This window comes from Colossoma macropomum, unplaced genomic scaffold (genome assembly GCF_904425465.1).
Source record: "Colossoma macropomum unplaced genomic scaffold, Colossoma_macropomum, whole genome shotgun sequence".
NCBI lineage: Eukaryota > Metazoa > Chordata > Actinopteri > Characiformes > Serrasalmidae > Colossoma > Colossoma macropomum.
In genome coordinates, this window is record NW_023494803.1 from 4,581,337 (window position 1) to 4,594,073 (window position 12,737).

Sequence of the window (12,737 nt, forward strand, 5' to 3'; positions counted from 1 at the left end):
GAAGTACAAAAGTGGTTGCCCCTTGCAACTCTCCCATAAATGCCATTTTTGCCCAGTGTTGTTTTACACAGTGGAATCGTGTACATTGACCTTAAGTGCAGCAAGTGAGGCCTGCAGTTCTTTAGATGCTCGTCTGGGTTTGTTTGTGACCTTTTGGATGAGTCATTGATGTGCTTTAGGTAAAATTTTGAGAGGTCAGCCACTCTTACAAAGGTTCACCACTATTTCCAGGTTTTCTCTGTCTGTGGATAGAGGCTCTCAAATTGGTTTACGGGAGTCGCAGAGCCTTAGCAATGGCTTTGTAACTCTTTCTAGACTGCTTTTTTGAGACCATCTAGCCTGCTTCACATTGCCAGACAGGATCTATTTAAGTGATGTTTAGATACAACAGGTCTGGCAGTAATCATTCCTGGGTGTGTCTAGTAAAACTGAACCCAACAGTCAGTTGAATTGGTTGATTTAGTAGCTAAGGGAGCAATTACTTTTTCACATGGGGCCAGGTAGGCCTGAACAGCATTTTTCTTCAATAAACGAAATTATCATTCAAGACAGACTGTGTCCGAGACCACATACGCACACCTATATTGCCTGGTTGTCTACATTTAACCTCTAACTCTCTCAGTACTCACCGAATTGCAGTTTCTTCATGGCCGCAACATACTTCTCCTCTAAAGAGCGCAGGATGGACAATGGTTTGGGCCTCGCCGCAGCCTTCCTCGAGCATTCTGCCAGCTTGCGCTCTGCAAGTGATGGGGAAAAAAGAATCAAAAACTGGTCCTGTGTGTCTAAGCAAGGGCATGGCATTCTGTGTCGTGTGTGAATGTGCACATATACATGTGTGACAGGGCCACAGCTTCACTCCCGTCATCTCCTCGAACCATGAACATAAACGACAACTATTCCCGAAGACAGGCTATGCCATTTTGTAGCTTCAGCAAAAATGACGTGTCCAGCCATTAATCTTTTTCAATGCGAATTCAAAAGAGTAAAAGCGTTTTACAGCGAAAAAAGGTGTCGTATTTAAATAGCCTTTTACGATTTTTTTCTCGCTTTGACAAATGACAGTCACGTCGTTACAAGGCGACTACACAAGTGCGATTCTTATCGAGCCTTGCTGACTAATGATGATGGTGCCTGGCTGAACATCTCCGCTCCAATAAAACACAGCAGAGCAGGGTATTGGAAGGCCGTTATGCCGGCAACACAATTAGGCACCTATATTTAGCGGCTTTATGGCATTTTCAGCTGCTTTCCAATTCAGCGAGAGACACAGGATCCGTAGACGTCCTGATAAAATCCTTGATGCCTTTAATAGGGCCGTAAGTGCATGCTTCAGCCACGAGGATCATTAAAAAAATGAGATATTGATAGCTTCATTTATTCTCACTGCTGTTGTCACACTGGCGTCGGGTATTAATGGTGTTAGAGCATCCGGCTCAATACTAAGTGATGGGCAAGGCTTCTGTCCAGTCAGAGAGAGTGTCAGGCAGTGTTTGGCATATTTCTAAAAGGGAGCACTAATTAAACAGTTTAAACGTATCCGCCCCTCGCCCCTCCAAGGAATGTACTTCTTAGAGCCGTTATCATATGGATTTCCTCATGAGAGGCGACAGCGGCATCAATCAGCTGCAAAACACCTTCCCACCCATCTCAGCGAGAGAAAGAGAGGGTGTGAGCAAGCTTGAGAGACAGAAAGAGCGTGAGAGAAAAATAGAGCGAGCATAAAAGAAAGGGTAAGAAGGACAGAGAAGAAGGAGAAAGAGAGGGTGAAAGTGATAGATGGACCAAAATGGACCAAGACCAAGAAACATAAGCACAGCCAGACGGATGGAGACGGGCAGCAGAGAGAGAAATAGTGGGTGCATCCAAGGGTATGAGGGAGAAAGACGAGGCTGTCCTGACGAATGTGGACAAAGAGCACTAACGTCACTTATTTAATAACCGGTCAAAACGGGATCTGAATAGAAATGATTCATTTTTTAGGAGATATTTCTAAAGAGATTAGATTCCAGATAATTCACTTGCATTAAGAAGAGGAAAGTAGATGAAAAAAACAGGAGCTCACCAGAACAGGAGATCAAAACATGATTAAAAAAATGGGACTCCTAACAGCCATGCAAGACCTGATGGACCTTGTGTGTCAAACAAGTCCCAAATAAGGCCTGTGCCACAATTCTATTCGGCATGCAAAATTATTTTAATGTTCACCATGAAGTGCACTACGGTTCCCAGCATGCACTGCAATGTAATGTGTGCTCCCAGCCCCGCTCCAACCACAATTCATGGGACAGGACCACAAAAACAAATCAAAAAGAAAAGACGGCAGGTGTCTAGTTGGAGTGAATGGTCAGTTTAAAAAACCTACTGTACATCGGAGACATTTAAGGAGGTTTCATGTAATTCCAATGTAGTCTAATGTTTTATATAAAAACTCTGTTTTTATTTAAATCATTTTTGAATGATTCAAGTGTTTTTTTTGCCTTTGGAGTTCTGGCATATTTTCAATAAACAACGGCCAGTTGGGGTCATGGCAAAATGTTAAGAAAATAAAAAATAAAACCAGCTGCCCCACGAATATTTTTAATACGGCCCTTTTAGCGCCTGAGTTTGACTCTGCTAGACCGCCAAAACTGTCACTATCAGATAAACAGCAATGAAAGCTTTCAAAGACAAAATTATGCACCACTTTTGCTTCAGATCTAAAAAAATCCACAGTTTCTGTAGACAACACAACGCTACAGGTCTGAAATGATGTGCAGCTGCCAACATCAGTGAATGTGCTTGAGATTACTCTGATTGTGTTACGTAGAAAATGCAACCAGCTTCTATCACTGAACTTTTTTAAGTCTGGAAAAATATCCCTTCAGATTTGGATCCCTTCAGGAATGGAAGCGGTAATAAAAGTGTGGACAAACTAAATACTGAAATAAATATTTATTATATTTCGAGTCTCCTGTGTGATTTTCATTTAAATGTAAGCTGATTTTTTCCCTGATGCAGGGAAAGTAATAACTTGGACAAATGACCATTTGGACTGGAAATTAAATAAATTAAGGCTGGTCCTGATTTTTGTACAGCTTTTAGCTTTGAACTTCATGTTCTCTGCTGTGGTCGATCTAATTGTTTGTTGCTTTTACAGGGAGATTCACTCGAACGAGAATATTCTGTAATAACTCTCTCTAGGACGAAGCAATCTGAACGAAACAACGTGCAATGAGCTCCTCAGTATATGGAGCTTCGAACAAGCCAGGATGTCCCTGCGTCGGAGTGATGAGGTAGGCGCTGGACAGCCGTCGCGACGTTCGCAACTTCCGGGCGCATACCCCCGTACCCCTTCACGCAGTCACTCGACTTCTCATCAGGGTGGTGGTGTACAGTATTGAGCAGCGCGTCTTCAGGGTGCAAACCTATTGGGTCACCGGATCTGACACCACCAGACTTCTCCCTCTGGAGTATGCTCAAAGGAAAGGTCTATTGGAACGAGCCTGGCACTGTGGAAGATTTGAAGCAAAACATCCAACGTGAAATTGCTGCTATTCCCCCTGATATGCTTGCCGATACGTTCAGGAACATGGGGCGCCACGTCGAAATGTATCTGGCAGAAAACGGAGATCACTTCCAGCATCGCATGTGATGCAATCGATTACACATACGTCAAGGTATGTAGCGCATTTTTTTGGTTCAGGTTGCTTCATCCTAACAGGAGTTACAACAGAATATTCGGGGCCTCTTTCGAGTGAATCTCCCCGTATTTACCACCATCAGCTGTTTATTAAGGCTACTTCAACTAACTACGCTAACCTAACGCCTTGAAACTTTCAAGGACATCATACGATACGATATGTTACCTTCTTATGGCAAAGCCAAATGAGTTCTGGATTTAATGAATTCTCCAATACTTATTCACACTGTATCTTAATGAAATCTGACCTTACATGTTATACAATTAACCCAATTTGGCCATAATTTTACAAAAATGTCCCATCTTTAACCTCTGCTGGAGACTTTTTTTGAGAACAGTTGGTGGGGATACAGAGCACATCGCTCACCCTACAGGGGAGACCAGGGGGAGCCTTCTCTGTCTTTAACCCCACAGAGAGTGAAGAATGACACCCTTCTATACCCAATAGCACCTGCCTATGCTGACATCCATCTGAGCAGCCTATAGTGCTATGACAGGTGCTGCTATTGTGTGTACTTTGAGGGACAACCTACATTTGTTAACTGTCACATTGCTGATGGAATCAACAGAGAATGCAGCTGTTAGAATGTAACTCGCACACAGAATGATAAAAAAAATTAGTCCGGCAATGAAAACTCTGCAGGTTACTTCTAAAAAAAATGTGGCCTTTTCATACTGGATCACTATTCTTAGCCTCTTAATAACAATGTGTCGTAAGATCACATGTAAAGTACTGTGTAAAAGTCAGAGACTGCCTTGTTATTATGCCATTTCCAGCCAAAATGGCCTTTCAGTACAAAAAAAAATAAAAAATAATAAAAAAAAAAATTATATATGGTATAAAGAGAGCATCTCAGAGAGGCTGAGCTTCTGCTTGTTTATAGTTATTTATAAAAGGGGGCCAGTTGAAGGTTCATTTATAGTAGGTTTGAAGACATTAGATTTAAGATAATCTTATATACAGATAGAATTCTTGCTAAAGAAAGGAAAAAGTCAAAGGAAAATGGGTGAAAAACAAGAGTTTCCAAAACTAGAGTTCAAAAAAATGTTGAAATAGAGAGGAAACTGTGTCCATCAGCTAAACAGCACTTAACCCTTTCATCCTTAACAGAGAAATTCAAGCTCCACTCTTGCTTTACGTCCTTCCAGTGTGAAAAGACAACACTGTGGGTCTGAAAGGATGTGCAGCTGTCAAGAAGCTGTTGCTGAGAAAAGAAAATCGACAAAAAAAGAACAACATTTACAATTTAAACCAAGAAGCTGCTGGTGTTCTCAGAGCAATGGACTGACCATGACCGTCCAGACCTTAGACATCACTGAATATATATATTAATATATATATATTATATATATAGATATATATATATATATTATATATAAAATATTATCTATATTATATATCTAAAAAACAGTCAATTACACGGGAGTCTGAACAACAAAATATAATTTTTAATTTTTTCAGTATTTTTGTGTCCACTTTTCTCTTTATTACAGCTTCCGTTCTTTTGGGAGACGTGCCTTCAGTTTTTCGAATAAACCTGCAGGGATATTTTTTCCACACCTCCCAAGTTCATCTTAGAATTTGGTTTAATTTTCTGCTTCTCACAAGCCAAATAATAAACACATTCAGTGATGTCTAAGGTCTGGACGGTCGTGGTCAGTCCATTGCTCTGAGAACACCAGCAGCTTCTTGGTTTAAATTGTAAATGTTGTTCTTTTTTGTCCATTTTCTTTTCTCAGCAACAGCTTCTTGACAGCTGCACATCCTTTCAGACCCATAGTGTTGTCTTTTCACACTGGAAGAACGTAAAGCAAGAGTGGAGCTCGAATTTCTCTGTTAAGGATGAAAGGGTTAAGTGCTGTTGAGCTGATGGACAGTTTTCTCTGTATCTTAACATTTTTTTGAACTCTAGTTTTGGAAACTCTTGTTTTTCACCCATTTTCCTTTGACTTTTTCCTTTCTTTAGCAAGAATTTTCTATCTGTATATAAGATTATCTTAAATCTAATGTCTTCAAACCTACTATAAATGAACCTTCAACTGGCCCCCTTTATAAATAACTATAAACAAGCAGAAGCTCAGCCTCTCTGAGATGCTCTTTTTATACCCAATCACATTACTAAACTCTTGCCAATTAAGCTAATTAGTTGTGAGATGTTCCAGGTGTTTTTTAACTAGTGTTGCTGGCATTAAACTCAAAATGGGCATATATTTTTCAAAAAACAAAGTTTCAACATCTGATTTGTTATCTTTCTACTATTTTCAATGATTTAAATGATTTGCACATCACTGCATCCTGTTTTCATTTACATTTACATTACAACAACGTCCCAACTTTTTGAAATCGGGGTTGTAATTATTATTATTCTTTTATTTTTAAAAAAAACTAGCAGTCAATTCAATGTGAAATGTATGGTTCACAAACCAGTCCTTCCGGCCCTTCAGACGCTCCACGGTTTGGTTGTTATACATAAGAACAAAGCACAAATATGGACCATCTGGAGGTCCGAGGACCTGTTTGAACATCTAAAGGGCAGCTGACACTGTTAAACAGCAAAGAAAAAAGAAGTCAAAAATGGAGATGGGAGTCCATATATAGGCTTAACACCAGGCCGCAGAAGACACAAAGCAGTACTCTGTTAGTGCAGACCATCACTCTTTACACAAGGACAAAATGTGGGTCTCTAACTTTAGCCATGCACACACACTTCTGTGATCGACTCCAACTGGCCTGAATAGAGCAGCTCAAGGAAAAACTTCTGTTTGTGAGTTCTTGGATCACCTAGTCTTATCCTTAACCCACTAACCTGATGTAATAGTTCTCTGTGTTTCCACCAACACACTGCCGAGTACGTCAATCAGAGGAATTGCAAGGTCATATCAAATGCGCAGCCATATTTACTAAACTCAGACAGTCAATGGAATTAACTGATGTGGTTTCAACCTTGAATGGTGCTAAACAGCTGAGGCAACAGTAACGATTATGTTCATTCATTCATTCAGATATAAACATGTCGCTGTTGTCGGAAGAAAACCTCGTATCTCCATTTTTGACATTTTTCAGTTTTTGACATTGTGTGTAAATTTCATGATGAATGGACCAAAAGAAACGACCCAAAAAGACTTGGAAAAAAGTCTGGTTCCACTGACTCACATTAAAAGTAAAATAGGTTTTTTCCTTCTCCTGTAAAGTTACCATTCTGGAGATACAAGGTTTTCTTCCGACAACAGCGACACACATAACCCAGTGTTCACTGTAATTGGAGAGAGAAGACTCTGGATATCATGGTGAGACGGTGTACCCTTATGTTACATTTGCAAACACTGCTTTTCAAAGACATCTGATCAGTATTACTAATAAAGGCACAATAATTCCGCTCTGTGTAAGGGTGTGGATGGGTGTCTCACCGTGATTGGCCTGCCGTAGGCTCGTGGTGGCGGCGTACACGATCTCTGCTGTTTTCTGGATGTCCGGCACAAGCAGAGTCAGGCCTTCTGGCTCCGGATCGGATGGCTCAGTCTTCATAACCCCTTTGCTCTTGTCTTTCTTTGACCTTAGGCAAAACAAGGACAAGCACAAAAGATCATCTCAACCGTTACTATTTAAGCGCACTGATTCTGATTCAGCACAAACTCAGATTTTAGGTTGTTTCAGGTAATGAACAATAACACAGTTATTAAACCATACAAAAGATGAAAATAGTGTGCAAAAACACAAAACCCTCAGATATAAAACCCCCAATAGCACACTTTCAGAAAGCTTAGAGTCTTACTCTGATCTCTATCAATGGTAAAGACAATAAATTTTAAAAACAACACTGACTTCAAGGTATTAAAATTAACCTGGAATCAAAATGTACCTTTTTTCAAAATACTTTTGTGAATGGGTGAAGAAACATGATATTAACCAATACTATTAACCATAATCGAGTAATATTTAAGGACTGAAGGAAAAACGGAGGGAAATATTTTTGATTCATGTATAGCTACACTACAATACTGGGGCACAGAGGTTTATTTAAATAAATAAATAAAAACAACAGTTTGATCTTATCATACGACTATAGTAACTGAATTAACCAATCTGCGTGTGTGTGTGTGTATATATATATATATATATATATATATATATATATATATATATATATAAACCCATTCATGCTGAAATTGAAGAAAAACTCCAGTGCTTTTCATTTTAACCTCTTTCCGCCAAATCTGTGGCATCCCTGTAAACAAGGTCTCCCTGTACTTAAGAGAAAGAACAGAAACCCCGCTGACTTGAAACACCCTCATAACAGAAGCTAATGGACAGTTGCTTCAGCTTTCTGCTCTTTTCTAACTACAGAGAAACTGTAAGTGGTAACTGGTCCTGATGCTACAAACGCAGCAGATAAATATTCCTTTAAAGTAACAAAGACAATAAAAACACAGCTGAAGGTGAAGCAGCTTATTCATAACAGTGAAACACGCCAAACAACCAAAGAAAGTGTCCCGGCTTTCAACCTTGAAGGCAGCAAGCAGTGCAATCTCCGTCTGTGCTTTCTTTTATATAGCTGAAGTATACGGAATTTGTGTATGTGGGGCGTATGATTTGTTTTGAGGTGTAACTGGAGTCAGGTTTTTAATCCCTTCTCTGTGTGTAATAAATGCTGTGGGGCTGACTTCATTTTGGGTTGGGAGGTGAGCACTGACAGGGCAGTAACTCAGAGAGAGAAAGGAAGATTAAATTTGTTTCCGTCCACGCGTACCTCCGTCCGTCTGCGCCCTTGAGCCAGACGACTGTCTTAATTAGCTCCTCCGACGTCACCTGCGGACAGTGCAGCTCCAACTTCACCAACTATCCTCTCTTTTCCTCTCCCCTCCTCTCTTTTCTCTCTCTCTCGCTTTATGAAAGATGCATGCGCTGAGATGTGTACAATATAGAGGGGATTTCTAGAGCCTGTGTATGCTTTACCAACCAATTCTCCACCTCCCTGAGGGAGAAGAATCCACGTTTGCGTTAGACATGAAATATTCAATGTTTACTCCTCTTAAACACCTTGTTCTGGGAGGCAGGTTGTGTGTACTGTAGCTGCAGGAGACTCATGCAGGGTTTCTGACAGGTTTTCTTGTTCAGCTGTCGAGCATGTGCGAGGCGGCAGGTTGAACATGATCGTATCGGTTTAGGCAGGACTGTAAAATTACCAGTTCACGTTTAACAAACTTCGATTTAACTTACTGTTGTGCTGGTTTCTCTTTTACAGCTACACAGTGGGTTAGAAACAGTAAAGATACAACAGGCTGCCAATTAGTGTGTTTTAAGTGTGTGCATAATGTGACATTCAGGACAGAAAGCTTAGATTTTTGCCTTACTTTTCTAAAAAGGTCATTTTTTAGTACATTTAATATTTACTTATGTTGTTTTATAGACCTCACTGATGTTTGGCTATTGGTTATTTTTAATATGGAGTAAGATCTTCGAAATGTAAATGGTGGTACAGTTTGAAATTACATATTTACTGTGTACTACTTATGTGAAATTTGGGAATATGTGCTGGGCGATATGACCTCAAATCAATATCCTGATTAACTGAATACCTTGATTACGATTTATGAACGATTATTTTGTTTTTTTATTTACTTCTTTTTTTTTTTTTGCCCTCATAGTTCACTGGCAAGGTTTGTACTGTAAACACTGCATATCTCAATGTAAATTATCTCAACAGCCAGATCGGAATTCACACAGCCTTTACGTCAATCCAACTCAACATTCGTCATAATTTCGGGTTGCTGAGACCTCAAACATTTGGGGTGATATTTCTGTACAAAAATTAGAAGAGACTCATCCAAAACCCTCCGTGTTTGAAGAGATTCTGAAAGAAATGTCCGAACGCGGCCGGAGGAGAACGAGGCTGCAGCGTCAAAGAACAGTTAAAAGTCTGAAAGCAAAGTTTAAAGAATCCGAGGACGTGAACCAAAGAAGTGACCGCGCCCTTTTTGCGGCTCGAACACATTCTGGGTGATGAGCCCAGCTGTCAGTCAGTGAAGCTTCATGATGGCTCCTGTGATGCTGGTGAAGATGAAGCTGAACCTCCGGGAGCGACTGGCGTTCACTGGCCGTCATGATTGTTTACCTCTGGATGAGCCGCGTGACGCTCTGTTCTTTTGCACATGTGGTCAGTTTAGGAGCTGATCTGTTCAGACTGATGTCACATACAGATCACATTTAAAAGATAATGTGAACAGCCAAACAAAAATCGGAATTGGTGAGAAAATCAGATTTGGGCCACTTTTGCCTGCTGTGTGAACACAGCCTTAGCTTCCATGTTGCAGAGCGGACGTGGCGGAGTCACATGACTACACACACATGCGGTAGTACGTTTTTAAGGGGACAGTACATGAACACAGAGTGGGGAAAGGATTAACAGAATTTTAAAAAAATCGAAATAACCGACATGGACAAGATTACATCGGTTAGAGGTTCTGAACTTTTTGATTAATTGCCCAGCCCTACGTTAAATAACCATATTAAAGTGTTTAATTTCATATTACTGCAAAGCACGTACAGTGGCTGTTCCTTCCTTTCAGTTTCAAATGTGCCGTTTCTGCTAAAGCCAGTTTAAAACAGGAAGCATATAACTTCAACTACAGTGTCCTGTAGCTTATCCAACCCTGCAACAGTATGAGATTATGGTCACTTGCTCAGGTGAGAAGGAGAACCAGGTGCGCGCTCACCTGCATCCTGCATGCCTATCAATGAATAACAGGTGAGCACTCACCTGAGGCGGTTGGTGTAAGTGTCCACACACGTCTTCATCTTGGCCAGCAGCATGCCAACCGAGGTCTGGCTCTCAGAGCGCTCGTCCTCCTCCTCTTCCTCACTGGCATCGCCTGAGAGAGGCAGCAGCAGCGGCACCAGGCCTGTGCAAGTGGAGATGGCGCGGAGGAGCTCCAGCAGAGCGCGGTATAGAGGAACATGACGAGCCATGTCCAGTACTGAGAGAGAGAGAGAGAGTGAGAGAGAGAGAGGGACAGAAAGAGATGTCAGATCGTTCCTGCAGCGGAGACATCAAAATTGATGTGTGACACCGTCCACTGACATTTCAGAAAAGAAACTGGTAAGATTTATAAAACCACTTCAGGCCAAAATAAAAAAAAAAAGAGCACGCAAACCACTCTACATACATGCGACCAGCACAGCTAAACTCAGAAGCAGAACCAATCATTCAATTTCACATCAAAGCAGAGCCAACCATGACACTTTACACAACACATTACATTTCACTCGCTCAATAATGAATTCTCCCTTTTTCTATAATGCATGAGACTTATGGGATACGGTTACCACTGGCATGAAGTGGTGGATTCACCACAGAGCCACTAGCCAGGTTAAAGCACAGAGTGACCAGAAGAGAAAAGGAAAGGGTGTTTTCCACACATACACAGCTCCCCTCTGCAAGCCCTAAGTGGACTAGAGAGGTCACAGACTTCTCCTGGAGGCTGTTTGGGCTGTAAGCCAAGAGGCAGAGTGAGTGAGAGAGAGAGAGAGTGAGAGAAAAGGGAGAGTGAGAGAGAAGGAGAGGGAGCAGAAGCGATCAGTAGAGATGCACTGATATAGGAACTGTGGGCTGATGTGAATATCCAATATTTTCATGTACATACAGCACTGAGGAAATTAGATTTAAAGCCCCAGTCTACTCATTTTCATCATTTCCGTCTATTATGTATAGTTTTTGTGATGTTTTACTATGAACTGTCAGAGGAAGAAAGCTGTCGGTCTTGTCTGTTGAGAGATTTTTGTAATTATGTTTTTCTGCCATTTTCTTCTGTTGGATTTGAGCTGGGACTAAATTTGGCGTAGGTTAGTACCAATCAGAGTCAGCAATATGTAAACGTCAGCTACTCGCGTTCCTCTCCCTCGCATACAGTGACTGCTGTCCTGCTGCTCCGAGTCCCAGACAAAACTCCCAGCAAGTAGGTTATTTAAGCTTTTCTAAACTTGTTAACGACGCTTGTTGAAGGTTTATTACACTGTTTGCAGTGTAGCTAGACTCTGCTTTCGTCCTGCGTTAGCCGCTTGTTGCAGGGTCCTATTATAAACGATTAATTTCATTTACGAGAGCTTGATAGTTAGCATGCCTTAACAGCAGGCAAAAAACGAGAGCTATGTTAGCTTAGTATTGCGTTAGTCACCTCCTCAGCTTTACAGTAATAACACATTATAAAACTGATAGTTCCGGTCCTGAAATCTGATTGGCTGAGTTGCGTTCAAAGCCGTTGTAAAATCCACGATATACCACGGCTATGACCGCCACACAGCGACTGAACCCTGTATGACTGTGCCACGGCACGAAAAACCCTTCTGCTGTTAATGGATTAATCTTTGACTCTAATGCTGATCACATGGAGCACAGAGTGTTCTGATGAAGTAAGAACCCGTTTCTGTTTAAACTGAAGGGCTGACGACTTATTTTCTTAAATAAAGGGATTGAACTCGCTGATCTCCTAATGATAGAGCCACTCAGGACCCCCAATCATGTGTATCCAAGTCTATCTAGGGTTTTAATTATGACGAGAACTGCTGAGCAAGACAGATAAATTTAAGTACACAGTGTAAATGGTTCCTGGTGGTTACATACACTCACTGGTCCACCCAACTAGTGTCTACACTTATTGGCCATTTTAAAAGATTCACTAACCATACAGGTGCACTCTGTGGTTCCACAAATCTGTGAATCTATACATCTGTTTTTCTGCATAATTTGTCGGCCCTCCTTTACCCAGCTCATCAATGGTCAGGACCCCCACAGAGCAAGGATTGTTTGGGTGGTGGACCATTCTCAGCACAACAGAGATACTGATATAAGGTAAGCATACCTAAAGAGGCCAGTGAGTGTACATGACTCTATTCCTGATACAGACTGTTCTTAAATGATTCCCTGTGACTTAAAGACGTAGTATGTAAACAGTTGTTAAAGCTTGTTAAAGTTTCAAAATGCACCGTTTACCGGTGCAAACAGCCCATCTCTGCTGCAAAACAGCCCCATTTTGAATTTACTGTTTTCAAGATGTCACA

At 41.1% G+C, this 12,737-nt stretch overlaps 1 protein-coding gene across 1 annotated transcript in view; it reads right to left on the reverse strand.

The window, feature by feature from the left end:
* Positions 1–12,737, reverse strand: part of LOC118823276 (baculoviral IAP repeat-containing protein 6-like) — an 81,715-nt gene that overhangs the window by 32,767 nt on the left and 36,211 nt on the right. The window contains exons 3-5 of the mRNA XM_036592754.1: positions 10,441–10,657; positions 7,091–7,236; positions 630–740 (exon numbers count right to left, since the gene is read on the reverse strand). Coding sequence (XP_036448647.1) covers positions 630–740; positions 7,091–7,236; positions 10,441–10,657 — 474 coding nt within the window. The remainder of the gene's footprint in view (positions 1–629; positions 741–7,090; positions 7,237–10,440; positions 10,658–12,737) is intronic.